Source organism: Prinia subflava, chromosome 8 (assembly GCF_021018805.1).
Source record: "Prinia subflava isolate CZ2003 ecotype Zambia chromosome 8, Cam_Psub_1.2, whole genome shotgun sequence".
In the NCBI taxonomy this organism is placed as follows: Eukaryota; Metazoa; Chordata; class Aves; order Passeriformes; family Cisticolidae; genus Prinia; species Prinia subflava.
This window is the reverse complement of record NC_086254.1, coordinates 13,008,033-13,024,741: the sequence shown is the minus strand read 5'-3', so window position 1 is coordinate 13,024,741 and position 16,709 is coordinate 13,008,033. Positions and strand designations below refer to the sequence as shown.

Below are 16,709 nucleotides of genomic sequence, written 5' to 3'. Positions count from 1 at the left end.
ATGGGCCCAGAGCTGTCCCCAGGCCCTGCTGTCCCTCCCCAGGACCCCCAAACCCTCAGAGCTGGAGGTGCCACCTGGTTCAGGGCTCTCTGTCCCCCACAAAATCCCCCAGTCCCATTTTCCTCCTGATTCCAGCCCTGCTGAGGCAGTGAAAGTCCACACGAGCTCGGTGTATTAAAATACAGACACTTTAATATAAAGACAAAACTTCAAAGCATCATTTCAATTACAAATCAAGGGAGACACAAGAAATTAAGTGGAGGGAGGGGAGCAAAAACTAACTCTTACATTGTGGAGAATTAGAAAGGCCGGGTGGAAATATATATATTATACATACATATATACACACCAGAATTCACACTACTGCTAGGCAGGAATGAAAGGAATGACAGGACAACTTACCAGTATTTAAAAAAAAATGAAAACAAAAAAATAACCAAAAAAAAAGAGATAAATTAGGGGAAGTTTGAATTTTAAATAATTCAGTTTAATAGGCTAAACTATATAAACTAATTCCTATTCACTAGGAAACATCCCATATCACTGTCCTAAGAAAATGGGTTTTTCTAAAAATCCATTGCAAAATGGATTTTTATTAGTAGTTAAAAGTTTACTAATCAATTCCTGAGCAACAGCAACCTCATCATCTACTGCTTTCCCCATCCAAGTCCCACTCAGCGAGGGCAGGCTCTCACTCCTAAAAAGTTTAAATAGAACAGAGACCTAAAAAGTTGGGTTTTAATTGGAAATGGATCACTTCAAAGATTAATAGGTTAAAAAAGCCAAGCAGGATGGATCAACCCATTCCACCTTTTCCTCAATAACTCCAGAGACAAAACCTTTAAAAAAATTATTTGACTGCACCAGAAAAGCAACCAGATGTACCTCAAGAAAACCAAAGGATCACAAACCTGAGAACTTCAGGGTTAGCATTGTCAAACTTTGAATTTTTGGATGTGATTTTGTTTTTACACCATAAAGAACTCAAGGAGCCTCTTCAGGAAGAAGGTCCCAAACAGCAAAAGTACTGGAGAATTATTTCCCAATTTTTTTGTCTCAGGTTTAAACCCTGAAGTTCCCAATAACAGCATCTTTCAATGCAATATTCAATCTAAATAGATATTTATATATTTATAATGTATAAGGATAAATAAAATATGGCACAACAACATTTTGAAAGTGGAACTCCAGCTTTTAGTGAAAACTCGATCCGCAAATGGAGCGGAAAATGGAAATGGAACAAAAAAAAAGAGAAGAAAAAAACCCTTTAAAACCAGTAAGACTTCAAATATTCATACACTGACTGCACATCTGTGCTCCCCAAACTCCAATTCCTGTGAATGTTCCTCAGTGCTGCAGAGATAGTTCACAAAAACACTGCGCAGTTTCTGCTCCCCACAAGGATTTGGGGTTCAGCCCTGCCCAAGGCCCTCCCTTGCTCACAGTCCTTGATCCCCTCTGTGCTCTTGGCTCAGGCAGAACAAGAAAAGCAGAATTTTCCACAACAGCCACCCCTGGGAGCTGGGATAACTCCAGGGTGGAGTTACCCAGGAAAAAACCACAGAGAGAACCCTCAGGTTTCCACGCCCTGGATCAGAGGGCAAATTCCAGCACCGAAAGCAAAAGGGTCACACAGGACGTGCCCAAAGCCAGCTCAGCACCAGGAGAAATCCCGGAATCCTCGGGAACGGCTGCTCCAGGAGCACCCCGGGGGGACAGGGACACCCGGGCAGGCTGGGCAGGCGTCCCCAGGGCTCGGGGGAGCTCCAGACCCGGCTGAAAAGGGAAGGAAGGGCCCAGGGAAGGCTGAGCAGGGAGGGGAATCACCAGCAGCAGCCTGAGCACAGCTCCCAGTGCTGGGAGCCTCCCCTGGCAGCAATCGGCAGGACCTGGAGAGGGGCAGGGGAGCCGGAGCAACCCGAGGGCACAGATCCTAGAGATCCCAGAGATCCCACAGATCCCAGAGATCCTACAGATCCCAGAGATCCCACAGATCCCAGAGATCCCACAGGTCCCAGAGACCCCACAGACCCCCACAAGGTGGGCCCTGCAGGGACTCAGAGGAGCTGCAAGCACGGGCTGTCCCCTCCTGAGCCAGGGCTGGGTGTCCCTGCACTGCTGGGACTGTCCCTGCCACCCCTCCCTCGGCCTCTCCTCTGCCTGGACTCTCTTCCAAGTGGAAAAATAACGGGTGGGGGTAGCAGATGCTGCTTTCTGGACATACAATCCCAGCAAGAAGCAAACCCCAGGCTGCCTGTCCATGGCCACAAGAAAGGAAGGGGCAGAGGAGGGAGCAGAACAGGAAGATCCAGGCTCTTCCAAGGGATGAGATTGAAACAATGACCAGGCAGTGAATTCACTGCAGTGGGGAGCACCTGAGCTGCTGCACCCCCCAGTGCTGGGGTGCAGGGGCAGCAGGGGAGGCAGGTCTGGCTCTCCCCCACCTCCTCCCAGATGTGTCTGTACAGGGAATCAGAACAGTTTGGAAAGATTAGAAAGCACCTTTAAAGGTCATTTAGTCCAACCCCAAAGAAGGCTGAAGAAGTGACCCCAGCACAGGTCTCAGAAGGAAAACAGTCCCCAGCCATGCCCCTGGAGATGTTTCCAGATGGGATGGAAGAGCTGAGCAGGCTGGAAACCTCTCCACTCCCTGCAATTGCTCAAGTGACTTCCTCAAGGATTAAATTTGACTAAAGAAAGAGGAAAGTGACTCAGTGCTTGAACTGAGCGTGACCCAGAGCTGGGCAAGTTTCACACTAAGGAGTGTCAAGTCCCGGGGATTTGGAATCTCTGGATACAAAAAGAGATGAGTAAATCCATTCATGACTAAGGGATATCATCCTCCTGCCTGCAGGACTCCAGGGGCTGTGGGTGTGATCCCAGACTCAGACCCTCCAGGCTCAGCTGGATCCCACCCGTGAGTCCTGGCACAGGGGGATGGCACTGCCCGTGCCAGGCTGAGCCCAGAGCCAAACCCAGGCAAGAGCAGGTGCAGCACAAAGCCTGCACTGGAAGATAAAGTGCTGTCCCCAACAGGAAGGAAGGAAAAGAGATGGAAGCACAAGAATTTCTGATCTGTCTGGTCGAGGAGACACAAACTCCTGCTGATCAGAAGGAGCTGGAGGTGATGCTCAGTCCTGGAATGCCAGGGACAGTGAGGATCTGCTGCACTCCCTGCTGCTTTCCTAAAATCTCTTCTCCTCCTCTCTCCCACTGCATCCACAACTGAGCTGAGGTGAAGATGTTCCCTGGTTGTCCAGACTGATCCACACCTTCCTGCAGGGAACAGCCTCGTTTGTGAGAGGTGAGAGGTGATGGATTTACCCCCATTTTCCCCTGCACCAGCTCAGATCCAGCCTCTGCACCCTCAGCGATGTTTTCCCCTCTCTCTCCCTCAGCAATCCAACTGCTAGGTGTCCCCACACCCCTGGCTGATGGAAGAAGAATTGCTGCTGAATGACTCATCTGCAGCAAATCCCAAATTTAGGTCCAGTGCCTCTGGAACCCTCCCAGCACCGTGGGACCCAGGGGACTGGGCCTGGCGAGCCAGAGGTGGCAAATCCCCAAAAAAGGAAGAGCCCACGCAAGTCTTGTTCCTCAAGGCTGACATTTAGCTGCAGGGACAGGTTTTCCTCAGCACAGCACTCAGGAAGTTCCATTTCTTTGGCAGCAGCTTGCTCCAAGATGTGTTTTTGCTTCCTGCTCTTCCTTGCTGGCAGCAGGGGCGTGGAGGAGGGGGAATTGTGTGACAGCCTCAGAACAACTGGACCCGGCACCAGCAGGAGAAATTCTCTTTTTTTCTGGAACTGTTTGGCTTTGATTGCTCCAGAGGATCTTCAATTATTGCAAACAGGTTTCAGCTTCTGGCTCAGTGTTCCAGCAGTGGGGTCACAGCTGTGGCCACATGGATCAGATCCCAGCAGCTCCAAGGTCTGCCTCCAGCCAGGTGAAAGCTCTTCCCAATGTGCAGAGCAGTCAGAGACTGCCCAGGAGCTGCACTCAACGAGCCTCCAGGTCCCTTCAACTCAGGATGGTCTGTGATTCCACAACTTCAAGCTGAGCTTGCTCCAGATCATGGCAAAGCAATAAAAGGTCAGGGAGAGGGAAGACAAAACCAGGAATCTCTTGGCAAAAACATCTCCCAGCTCAGCCAGTGCCGAGGCACAAGTCCCCAACTGCCCCCTTGGCTTCCCAGCTCAGAGCTGAGCAGGCCCCTCTGGAAGCAGAGTTTGGGAATCACCCCAGGAGCAGTCACAGGGCAGGGCCTGGCGTGGGGGGAAGACACCAGCAAGGCCAGAGGAACGGCAGGGTGGGAGCAGCAGGCACTGGGTGCCTGCAGGCAGTGGTGCACAGGCAGGGGAAGGCTCAGGCAGACTGGATTCCTGGATTCTTTCCAGGAATCCCAAAGGTTCATTCCTGGGTCTGGTTCCTTGGGCTTTCCTGGATGATGTCTGCAGAGCCACAGACTGAGAAATGCAGGGATGGTGGCAGTGCTCAGTCCCAGCTGAGTGCTGAGCTCCAGGGCTGTGCTGCCCATTCCCGAGGCTGCTCCTGAGCCAGCCCTGCCTCGGACACTGCTGCCCACCAAGGCAGTGACCAAAGGTGACACCAAGGGACAGACGGGCTTTGCTTCTCCACAACACCCACCAAGAGCAGGTGACCAACTCCTCACCATGGCCTTTGCTCCAAAGGGTCCTGGAATCCTAGAACTGCTCAGGTTGGAAAAGATCTTTCAGATCAGCGAGTCCAGCTGTGGGGAGAGAGTGCCCAGGCCACCCTGACCTCTGTGACAGCTCAGTCTGGCTCCCCAGAACTCCTGGATGCAGAGCACACCGTTCCTCCAGCAGCCCTGGGAAGCACAGAGGGCTCCATGGAATCTGTGGTTGGCTCCTTCTCCAGCACGAATCCTGTGAGTGCCTTGGGCACCAACCAGACCAGGACAAGGGATGGCAGCAGAGTTTTCTTCCTGGATCTCCGTGGTTGGAGGTGAAGGGAGGCACAAGAGCTCCAAGGGGAACCCTATCCTGGTTCCTCAGCAGGAAAGAATCTGATAAAATCAGGGGGATGAAAAGCTTCTACTTGTATTTCCTCCTCTCTCTCTCACCAGAGATATAAACGATGGGGGAGAGGTAATTAGGAAATTAATTAAGGCTGCTGCCCCTCCAGCAATCACTCATTCACAGTCTCCAGAGCCCCCAGCACTCTGCTGTGTGCTGGGGAAGAAGCTGGAGCTGCCCAACTCCCAGCTGCAAAACATCTGGGTTACATTGTGCTCCTGGATTCCAGGACATACACTGAGTTTGGCTCCTACGAGAAGCTACTGGATGTTCCTCAGCTCTCACCCCTCAAGCTTTCCTGCCCTTTTCCAGGTTTTTCTCATGCTGCCAGGCCCTCAGCAGGACACACAAAGCAGAAAACGTTCCAGAATGCCCCCAGCTCCCAGGGCTTTCAGTCCCTTCCCAGCAGATAAGGAGGCAAAGCCAGACCCCAGTGCCTGCACACAGAGGCTCCCATGGAAGACACACTCAGGAATCAACAAAACAACTGCACTTGGTCCTGAATCTCTCCTGGGACTGCCCAGGATGAAGCACAGAGAGCTGAACCCTGCAGAGGGTGGGAGCTGCTGCAGCCCCTCAGCCCCTCTCCAAACACTTCCAACCCTGCTGGATGCAGGCAGCAGGAGGGCACAGGAGAGCACAGGAGGGCACAGGAGGGCACAGGAGGGCACAGGAGGGCACAGGAGAGCACAGGAGGGCGCAGGAGGGCGCAGGAGGGCACAGGAGGGCACAGGGACCTCACTGACCCCAAACGCAGAGGCAGGAGCTGAGCAGCTCTTTGTGACCCCGGGATGCTCCATGGAGCTCCTGCCAGTGCCTGATTGCTGCAGTGGGAGACTCACCAGGGAGCATAGAAGGAATTTAAGGACATAGTGTTGTCCCTCTGAGCACCAGAGCCAGCAGGGAGGTGTTTTCCAAAGCCTGAATGTGATTTTTTTCCAGTCATTTTGCTGTTGCAATCCCCTTTCTATGGTAATTTCCTTTATTGGTGCTTGGCCCGGCCTGATCTCAGACCTGCCTGATTTCTACTTAAATGAATCCTCCTTCTCCTCCTCACTTTGTGCACTTCAATAAATAAGTTTTTACAGGTTCATTGTGCATTGTACAACCTAAAAATACAGGAAATAAAGCATAGGAAACCTAGAAGTTTTCATCACAGCTCTATAAAATCGGCCCTCCCTGCACACACGACACCGAGTCACGACACAAGTCCCTGCCCCAGGGGAGGGAGCACAGGCAGCCAGGTCAGGGTGTTTTTGTGAACTACCATCCAAAAACCTACTCCAAAGCAAAGGAACACAAAAGCAAAATGCACCTTGTCAATTCATGTACACGGCCAAGCCGGGTCGGAGTCAAGTACTGAAACCCTACCAAGGAAACGCGTCGTGCTTGGAACAAAAAAACAACAAGCTGAGCAAACTCTGCACCCTGCAGCAGGACAGAAACACAATGTTCATCCTTCCCAACGCTGGGGAGGGGCTGCACCAGCACCAGGCAGCACAACCCGTGTCCATACACCAAGGCCAGCCCCAAGGAGAGAGTTACCAACCAGCTACCAAAATTCACAGTGACCCCAGTGCCACCAGCAACTGCAAATGGCCCAGGGAAGGAGTTGGGATGGGGCAGGACTTGGATTTCTCCTGTTCCAACTGTGCCTGCGTGGGCTGGGCCTGCCCAGACTGCTCCAGAGGGGAGCACAGAGCCCTCGTTAGTCACAAACTCAATTAAAACCCACCCAGTTCAAAAGCGCCTGGCTCAGTCCAAACCGAACCCCCAGGGAGGAGAATTCCTTCCTCTGCCAGCCCCGGCTGCCAACCAAGAGGATTTGGGGATATGAACAGAGTCAGGGGAATAAATAATCTGCAGACCTTGAAGAAGTGGGTTTGGCATTGCTCAACCCCCCAAAATCAGCACCAAGGATTCAAACCAGAGGCACAGTTCTGACGGACAAAATAGCACCGAGGAGGCTCTTTTACATCTCTGCTGGTGTGCCAGTCCTTTAGTATTCAGAGAATTTAATAATAATAACTTGTACTTATGAGTCTAGGTGGAATAAAATAAGTCAAAATTGTTTTCACTTTAAAAAAAAGATAAATATTTTAGATATCTAAACTATCAACAATACAAACTGGAGCATTAAGCATTTCTTTTGCCTTTTTTTTTTTTGCCTTTTTTGCCTTTTTTTTTACTCAGATTCACAGTAAATGTTTGCTCTGTTGTTTAGGTCTTTTTTATGGTTTTTAATTTGTCCAGTAGTAAGAGAGTAGAAACCCCTGCACAGGCCAGGTGAGCACCTTTCAGTGGAAGCCGAGTGAAGTTGGTCCACGTTGTCCTTGCATAGGTCACATTGGGTTGAGGTAGAAATCCTAGTTACCTGCACAACAGGAGGAGAGGAAGAGACTCATCTAAATAAAAGGCAAAAATCTGCTGTGTTGTTAGATGTGTCAAGCATTCCTACATTGCTCCAAGACCTCCTCAGATGAAGCAAATCTTGACCCAGTCCCCAGTAGAGGAAAGGATGGATGTTCCAAGGGACACGTGGCCCCTCCAAAATGCTGCAGTTTTTCAAGCTGTGACTGTGTTGAACTCTGACATCAAGTGAAGGGAAAAGAATAAAAAAAAGGTATTTCCCCCCTCAATACTTCCACTTTTTTAAAGTAAAAGTTAATCTGCTTTGAGTTTTGTTATTATTCTGTGGGAGGGACATTATGAATCACAGAAAGGCTTGGGTGGGAAGGGACCTCAAAGCCCATCCAGTGCCACCCCTGCCATGGCAGGGACACCCTCCCACTGTCCCAGGCTGCTCCAAGCCCTGTCCAGCCTGGCCTCGGGCACTGCCAGGGATCCAGGGGCAGCCACAGCTGCTCTGGGCACCCTGTGCCAGGGCCTGCCCACCCTCACAGCCAACAATTCCTGCCCAATCTCCCATCCAGCCCTGCCCTCTGGCAGTGGAAGCCATTCCCTGTGTCCTGTCCCTCCATCCCTTGTCCCCAGTCCCTCTCCAGCTCTCCTGGAGCCCCTTCAGGCCCTGCAAGGGGCTCTGAGCTCTCCCTGGAGCCTTCTCTTCCCCAGGTGAGCAGCCCCAGCTCTCCCTGCCTGCCTCCGCAGAAGAGAATCAAAGCAGATTATTTTAGTCCCCAATTCTGGTTCCAGCCTGGTCCCTCAAGGACTGAACACCTCTGTTCTCACTGAGGTCAAGGACACTGCTCAAAGAGTCACAGGGCTGGGGATCACAACCACCTCTGGTACCCTCAGTTCTGCTCCTGTGCTCCACAACCCAGATTTGACACCCAGCTGCTCTTCCACAAGTCCCTTTTGTGCTTTGCCTCTATTTTCAGTGTTTTTCAGCGATAGAGGCTGTCACACCTGATGGATCCTAGTCCAGCATGGCCTCAGTTCCAGGCAATTCCAGCAGAGACTCTCACACTGCCCTCGTACACAGAGCCCAGACTGACCCTCCTCACCATCCCATCCTCTCTCCATTTGGGGTTTTCCATGCCCACCTCTCTGCTGGCACACAGAGCCCTTGCTCAGCCTCCCTTTCCTGCAGGGAACCACCTGGCAATACTTACGTGCCTCCCAAAAGCCTAACCAGGGGTTTGTGGTGTCTGAGGAGGAATTTGATGAGGAAGACACTACACACAATGCACAGAGGCTCTCTCAGGTATGTTGTAATCGAGTTTTATAAGCAGCAAAGTGTGTTCAACCACGTTTTTTGTAGCTTTGGTACCAGTGGACAGCAACAACATCACAGACCTACAAGGAAAGCACGGGGCCAGCTCCGGGGCTGGATGCACTTGGCAAGCACGAGTTGGTACAGCAGGATTGCCACAGAGTGTTTGCATGAACCACAGTACCCAGCTCTGTGGTGGTACAGTTTATTCTGGAGCAGCTCTAGAGACAGTTCAATAAATACCTGCTTCAGGAGAAATGCACGCAGCCTCCAGAACCCTCCACTCCTACTGCATTTGTGGAGAGTGGAGCCCACTTCCCTCTGCACGTTCCCTGTGCTCTCAGGGCTTGTGAGCAAAAATAAAACATCTGCTGAGACTGTTCCTGCCAGTCCTGGCAGCAAGTCCAGCACAGGGAAGTGACAGGGGAGTCACAGCCCTTCTCTGCTACCTGTGGTTGTGTTTCCAGTGATGCAGGGGACACTGACTGCACTGCAGGCCCAGGGAATTTGAAGCTTATAACCTTGAGATTTTTAACTTTAGGACTATTTCGAGCAGCTGTTGTTGACTGGCAGTTTTTACTGACCACCACGTTGTCACACAGAGGTACAAAGAGGCACCTTTGGGCACCTCAGCACTATGGACAAGGACTGGTTTGGGATAAACAGGCTGTGCAGGAGGGGAGGGGGATCAGATGGGCAACACACACTGTATAAAACCACATGGAAAAGAGACATCTCCTCCTGTTACTACCTCCAGAATAAAGACTCTTTCTATGAAGAGATCTCAGCCTGAACATAACCCTGAGCCAGAGCAGAGTTACCCCTGTGAGCACTTTTTGTCGAGAAATCCTGACTCCCAGAACAGAGAGCACCAACACTTTCCATCCTCTGCCACCAGGTGATTTGCTCCCCACATTTTAGAGATTCCTCTCCACATTTTAGAGGTTTCTCTCCCCACTTTAGAGGTTTCTCCCCCCCATTTTGGAGGTCACTTTCCCCGTTTCAGAGGTTTCTGTTTGACGGAGCCCGGCCCCAACCTCTCTCTGCAAAAGGAAGAAGCGTCAGTGAGCATCTCGCACGCAAACTCCTCCGGTTTTGTGTCTGGCCTTACCTTACAAAACAAGAACTGTTAGCTAAGCAAGCTCTTTATCGTGGCTTAACCCCCGAAAGGTGCGAAGCATAAGGAGGCTGCATGCCAAGGGTCACCCACATAGCGGCCGTGCCAGCGGCGTTGGGCTGCGGGAGCACGCGGGGCAGGGGCGGGTGGTGCACGGTAAAGGAGGGGCGGGAGGGTTTGTGCTGCAGAGAAGCCAATTTAACAGACACAGAGGAGTTAGGCTGCACAGGAGCACAGGAGGAGGGCAGGAACGTCTCGCCGGGGGGGATGGAGGGCAGGTTCTGCAGGAGAGCAGGCTCGGAGTTAGAAGTGAGTAGAGGAGGAGGGGGAGGCAAGGACACGTTAGGAGGGGGAGGAGGGGGATGGAAGACAGATTGCACTGGTGCTCTGTTGAGGTGCTGAGCAGGTCTAGTCTCACTAGATGTTACTAAATTAGAGGAAGAGGGTGGGAAGGATGAGGATGAGGTGCTGGCAACAGCCTGCAGAGGGTTTAAGCTTAGCACGGTGCTGCTAGAGACAGCACTGCTGCTGAAACTGGCTCCAAACTGATGAGGAGAGGAGGCAGAAGGCACCGCATGGTTAAAAATACCTGCAAACAGGAGAGAAAAACTCAGCTTCAACAGGTGGGCTTTGTACAGTCTCAAGTGACAAGAGAAACAAAACAAAAAAAAAAGAAAAAAAACCAAAAGAAAAAACAAACAAACAAAAGCAAAATTATAATAGTTACAGCCCCATACAAAAATATGCAGCGTGAGAAGGCAGCAAGCAATGAAGAGATAATGGTGCAGGCCAGGAGGTACAAAAGGTTGCACTTACCTTTCCTACTGCCAACCTCTAAATGCCACGAGGAAAAATGGTCAGACCCAAGAACTGTCAGCTCTATACCACACGGGCAGAGTTTTGATGAGATTAGAAGTGGTCTTTAGAGTTGGTTATCTGAAGACTCAAAGTGCTGCTCTTGCCTCCCCACCCTCCTGCTCCCCCACTTACAGGGCAGCAGAGGGGAGTTGTAATTCCAGCAAATCTACGTGCTGAGAGATCTGAGAGATGTGAGAGTTAGGATTTCCCGACATGGTGCCTGAATGGTTATGGACAGGTAAGAAAAACTGCCCTGGACACTTAGAAATGGCAGGTTCAGCCTATCTTCTAGGCCTGCCAGCTTGTCCCTGGTGTGGGCCACAGAAGCCAAGCCTGTGCAGAATCCCAGAAGTGCAGGGTGCATATGGCATTGCCCTTCCTGGCCAAGAAATGCTCTTTGTGTCCATTGAAGGGCCAGAACGCTACAGAACTCCCAACACCAGCTCCTCTGATGTTCTGCTCCTCCTGGATCCTGCTAAATCCATTCAAGGCCTAATCTCAACCTTTACTCAAGTTGACAAGTTAGAGATCCTTAACATGGTACCAGGACAAGTCAAATCTGTTACCTGCAGGCAGACCTAAGTTGGTTCCAACACAGCAACATCTGAACAAGCAAACATTATCAATCACAGAGTCTGGGTGTATTGTTTCATTAAGGTGGTACAATAAGCTCATCTAGCAGACAAAGCTCATGAGATTTCACTGTGGGGAACTGAAATCATCCTAGCAATTCCAAGAGAGAGAGAGAGAGAAAGAGAGGAGACTGGTTATGTGGGACAGATCTGCTTCGCATCCTGTAGAAATGAAAGGGTTTCACCCCTGGAGAGGCAGTGTCAGACTTTCCTTTAGGCCCTGTCTTATACCAGAGAAAGAGTTCTGCCTACCTCCAACTGTTCCACCTGTAACCCCAGGAGAGAAGTTCCCCATAGTGTGAGAATTAGTCAGTCTGGTTGCAGCTGATGACACGTGGACCAGACTGGCAGCAGCTGGCATTGAATTAAATAAGGACTGCAATACTGAGGAATTTGTCACCGAGTTGAGGTTTGCTTGCAAGGCCATGGGGCCGAGGGGGAACTGCGATCCAGTGGTCAGAGTGTTGAGGAAAGGATGGTGCGTCGGGACAGACGGCGCTGGGTTCCCTGCTGAGGAGACAGCAGTAGAAAGGCTTTTACCATTCAGAAGGCCACCAGACGAAACAGCAGCAGAAATGAAAAGGTTGTGGCCGTTCTTGAACTCCACGTCTCGGTCCCTTCCCTTGCCAACCTTTCCGTTGTGCTGCACAGAGTTTTTGTCCGCAGACCCCCCGGCTCGGGCGCTCAGCTCGCTGAGCTCCTTGCCCTTCGCCCCCGGCCGGCTCAGCTCTTCTCCCTTGGTGCCCAGCCCTTCCAGCTGCCTCTTGTTCAGGAAGAGGTTCGTGTCTGACACGCCCAGGTCCTTGCCTCGCTGCGAGGGGAAGCCCAGGGAGCAGCTGGGGCCCGTCCCGTCCGCAGCCTTGTGCGGCAGAGCGGCGCCGTCCATGAAGCCGTGCAGGCCCAGCTCCGAGGACAGGCCCCCGTTGTAGCTGAAGCCATTGGGGGGGTTTGTGCCGGGGCTCAGCCCGTCCGAGGGCACGGCCAGGCCCTTCCTGGGGTGTCCTGGCACCTTGGTGTCCATGGCCAGCCCGTCCTCGGAGGGCGGCCTGAAGGCAAACAGGGAGTTCTGGCTCAGAGCTGACGCCGCCTGCAAGGGGCTGTCTGTGGTTTTGGTCAGGTTGATGTCAGATATCGGTGAAAACGTCGATTTCCATTTGCTGCTGTTCATGTTCTCGTTGTTTTGTGCTTGTTTCCTCGCCGATAAGCTGCCACCTGGTTGAGGGGGGGAAGGTTTACAGATGTCAATAAACAGCACTCAATGAATTGCCCCTTGAGAACGGGGTTTTAAAGAATTACAGAGTCCCTAAGGCTGGAAAAGACCTTTAAGATCATCAAGTCCAATCATCAACCAGCACCACCATCATGGTTATCACTAAACCACATCCTCAAGTGCCACATCCATTGGTTTTTTTGAACACTTTGAGGGATGGGGACTCCACCACTGCCCTGAGTGGCCCCTCCCAATGCCTGACAATCCTTTTAGTGAAGAAATTCTTACAATGTCCAATCTAAACCTCCCCTGGCACAGTTTGAGGCCATTTCTTCCTGTCCTGTCTCTTCTTTCCTGGGAGCAGAGCCTGATCCCCCCTGGCTGCCCCCTCCTGTCAGGGAGTTGTAGAGAGTGAGGATCCCCTGAGCCTCCTTTTCTGCAGGCTGAGCCCCCCCAGCTCCACCTGATGCTCCAGACTTTTCTCTTTATCCTTCAACACTCACCTTTTATCAGTCTGTAATTCTATTTCTGAACCAAAGGCAGAAATATTTGTGAGGTCACCTAAAAGTTCCTAAAATTCAGTTTAACACTCTGGAAAAGCCTGAGAACACTGATCTGCTTTTCCCCCCTATCTTTGTACTTTACATCCCTCCTCAAACTCTGAGTCAGTGAAAAAACTGCTCAGATCTTTGGTGACCTGTGACTACAGAAAGAAGTGACCCAAAATCTGTAATTAGCTTAATGATGATTAGGAACTGCACATTGTGCAGCAGCAGAGAGAAACCTCCCACTGCCTGGCAGCTTTGCCCATCCCCAGGCCCAGCCATTCCCACAAACAATTCCCATTCCTCACACGTACCATTTTCAACAGTCTTCTGTGGAGATTTGCTTTCCAACGATATTGTTGCAATTTTCCTCTCAATTCTACTGGGAAAATAGAAAGGTTATAGCACCTATAGCAAACCTTCTGTTACACATTTACCCTCACAATCTATACCCCTCATGATCGGGTCTTATCTGATGAGAGAGTATAAAAACCAACTCAGCCCCACAGTTTTGTGACACTAAAGGAATTTATAAGCACCAAAAAACCCACCACAAACTTTAGGAGCTATTACAGAATTACTGCTCTATGACAGGATTAGTTTATGTTTAGAGAACTTTGTTGTTGCTTTTCTTTCAAGACAAGAAATAGAACTACATTTCTATAGTGGTTCTTTTTCACAGAACCACAGGATGCTTTGGGTTGGAGGGACCTTAAAGCTCATCCAATTCCACCCCTGCCATGGCAGGGACACCTTCCACTATCCCAGGCTGCTCCAAGCCCTGTCCAGCCTGGCCTTGGGCACTGCCAGGGATCCAGGGGCAGCCACAGCTGCTCTGGGCACCCTGTGCCAGGGCCTGCCCACCCTCACAGCCAACAATTCCTTCCCTATCTCCCATCCAGCCCTGCCCTCTCCAGCTTTCCAGCATTTTAAACAAGAAAAATATTGCACCCCACAGGCAGGCAAAGGGTGGTAAATAACCCATGTCCAGAGTAACACCTCAATACTTTGGGGCAGGAACTGAAGAATTTTCAAACTGGGAGTGAGCAGGAGACAGATCCTTAGTTAGAGATCACACACAGCCTCAGTGCTCCCACAAAGCAACACAGTAAGAAAATCACAGAATCCCAGAATATCCTGAGCGGGAAGGGACCCTCAGGGATCATCAGTCCAGCCCCTGTCCCTGCACAGACACCCCAACAATCCCACCCTGAGCATCCCTGAGAGCGTTGTCCAAACGCTCCTGGAGCTGTGGCAGCCTTGGGGCTGGGACCATTCCCTGGGGAGCCTGGGCAGTGCCCCAGCACCCTCGGGGGGAAGAACCTTTCCCTGAGCTCCAGCCCAAGCCCTGACACAGCTCCAGCCCTTCCTGGGCTCCTGTCCCAGAGCAGAGCTCAGCCCCTGCCCCTCTGCCTCCCCTCAGGAGGAGCTGCAGCCCCCGAGGAGCCTCCCCTCAGTCTCCTCTGCATTCTCTGTCATTTCTCCACCAGTTATCTCCAGGGCCAGACCCTGCCAGCCTTGCAAACACAGCAGCAGCAGCAGGTTCCCACATTCTACAGCCTGAATACCTCCCCTGTTCACAGCTTCAGCCACATAAGAGGTTTGGGATAATGGAATGGGGCTTCAAGCAAGGGGAACAAAGAGGCTCAAACACACCCCTCCTGCTGAGAGCAGGGCCCTCAGCCCTGAGAGAAACCCTGAACCTGTGCCTGTGCATTCACCTGCTGCTATTGTGCTCATCCTCAGAGCCCTGCTCGTCATCCGATGTCAGGGGGGAGTAATGGACACCGTTGCTCTGAACGAGGGGCTTCTCCTTTTTCAGCACTGGGGGCTGGTCATTGTCCTGGTAAGGAACAGGAGAGTTCTTCAGGGAGTTTTCAGGAGAGGAAATGGCTGTTATTTCTAAGGGCTGGTTAATGTTATTGACCTGGGTGAGAAGGAAAGAAAGCAGTTACAGATGAGAGTATCCCTGGAAAGGCGTCTTGGTAAGGATTTTCATGCAGGTTTAACTTGCTCTGGGACATCCAACAGCTGCTTGTTTAGCACTGCTGCTGCTATCTTCCACCTCCTGCATTAGAACCTGGGGTGAAAGCTAGTTTTGGAAAAATACCTAATTTTCATTCTTTGATTTTACGTTTGAAATCAGAAATGACAACCTGGGATAAACCTTTTCTTCTTAAACTACACTGCAGGATCACATGCACACAACTCTCTAGCTGGCTTCATTAGCAAGAATGCCATATGCTTCTGGCACTCCTCTGCTGTTTAGTCAATCTTAGCTTAAACTATTTTCAAAATATTGAATCTACAGCCTCGAAAATCAACTTCACCACAGAAACAAGCTCTTTGTCGTGAGGGAAGAGATTATTTTGAATTTTTAATGCTCTGACAGAGCAAAGAGCTCCTTGAAGATGTTCTGCTTAGACAAACTGTTCACCAGCGAAAGCGAGGGGCAGGGGGATGGCGGCAGAGATTCCCGGCAATCCCAGCTCCCGCCCGGAGCTCATCCCCAGCCCCAGGAGCTTCCCAAGCACGGCTCCTGCAGCAGGGCCTTACCATGGAGCTGATATTGAGCGGGGAGCCCGAGGGCTGCGTAAAGAGCCCGGCCACCGAGGGCAGGGCTTTGCGCTTCGGGGAGACGGCGCCGTTCCCGCTGGCGTTCCCGGCGGAGGATCTCTTCCGCCGGCCCCGCTTCTTCCCGTCCTGCGCGTGGGCCTGGCCGCCGGCGGGCGCGGGGCTGTGCTTGCTGGAAGGGGATTGTTTTACATGTCCTGTATTAGGAGAGATTGTAAAGATGATTCTCCTCTTGGCCTCGTTCTCAGGGTCTGAAAACGCTGCATCAGACTGCAGGTCCCCCTTTGTTCCTTCGGCAAAGATCTTCTGAGCCTCTGCACTCTGCAGTCCCCCTGCCAGGCTCTGGGCCGGGCCACTTAAGCGGGGGCTCGAGTGCTGCTGAGCAGGGGAGTTCTGCCCAGAGTTCCTCATCATTAGCAAAGGATGTTGTGGAGTGGAACTCCGAGACCCTACAGAGTTAAAGAGACTCCCAGAGTCGTCCAGAGCTGCCTGATCAACACTATGGTTAAGATGGGCTGGGCTGTTTGTAAGATTTCCATTGACTGCCACGGAGCCAGAAGAGTAAGAAAAACCTGTTGAGAGGGAAAGTATAGATCATTGCTGGGGCTGAGCCAGAGAGAGGTCACCGAGTACAGGGCTGGGAGGGCCGGGAGGGATTCCAGCTCTGCCTGGAGAACAGCCAGTGGCCCCGGGGGACACGTGGCCCTGCTTTTCCACGGGGCAGTGGGAACGTGGCTCTGGGTGCTGAGGTGCCAGCAGGGGGTTAGGGACTTTCACTGCTCTCCTGCCACTTCAGGAAAATTCACGTGGTGTATGGAGATATCCCATAGAACTCCTCCCAGTTTTACATGGAAGTCAAGTTAAAGCTTTGTTTGAACTATTACCCCTCTTGAAATCAGGGCTCCTCTACTCTCAACTCCTTCCTTTCATCAAGGAAATGGATGGCCAGACTCAGTCCTTCCCTTCCCCAGAAAAGAAGGACTTTGCCACCCACATAGCCCACCTCCTCCAAATTCAACAAAGCCTGTGACTTAGGAAGTGAC

The 16,709-nt window shown here is 51.5% G+C and overlaps 1 protein-coding gene across 4 annotated transcripts in view; it reads right to left on the bottom strand.

Annotated features, from left to right (window-relative positions):
* Window positions 1-169: 169 nt before the first annotated feature.
* Window positions 170-16,709, bottom strand: part of DOT1L (DOT1 like histone lysine methyltransferase) — a 76,018-nt gene continuing 59,478 nt past the window's right edge. The window contains exons 24-28 of one of the 4 annotated variants that reach the window (XM_063403147.1): window positions 15,649-16,238; window positions 14,814-15,019; window positions 13,407-13,471; window positions 11,590-12,549; window positions 170-10,436 (exon numbers count right to left, since the gene is read on the bottom strand). In XM_063403147.1, the coding sequence (XP_063259217.1) occupies window positions 9,877-10,436; window positions 11,590-12,549; window positions 13,407-13,471; window positions 14,814-15,019; window positions 15,649-16,238 (2,381 nt within the window). In that variant the 3' untranslated portion in view covers window positions 170-9,876. The remainder of the gene's footprint in view (window positions 10,437-11,589; window positions 12,550-13,406; window positions 13,472-14,813; window positions 15,020-15,648; window positions 16,239-16,709) is intronic. The other 3 variants (XM_063403150.1, XM_063403148.1, XM_063403149.1) reach the window with 3 other exon arrangements.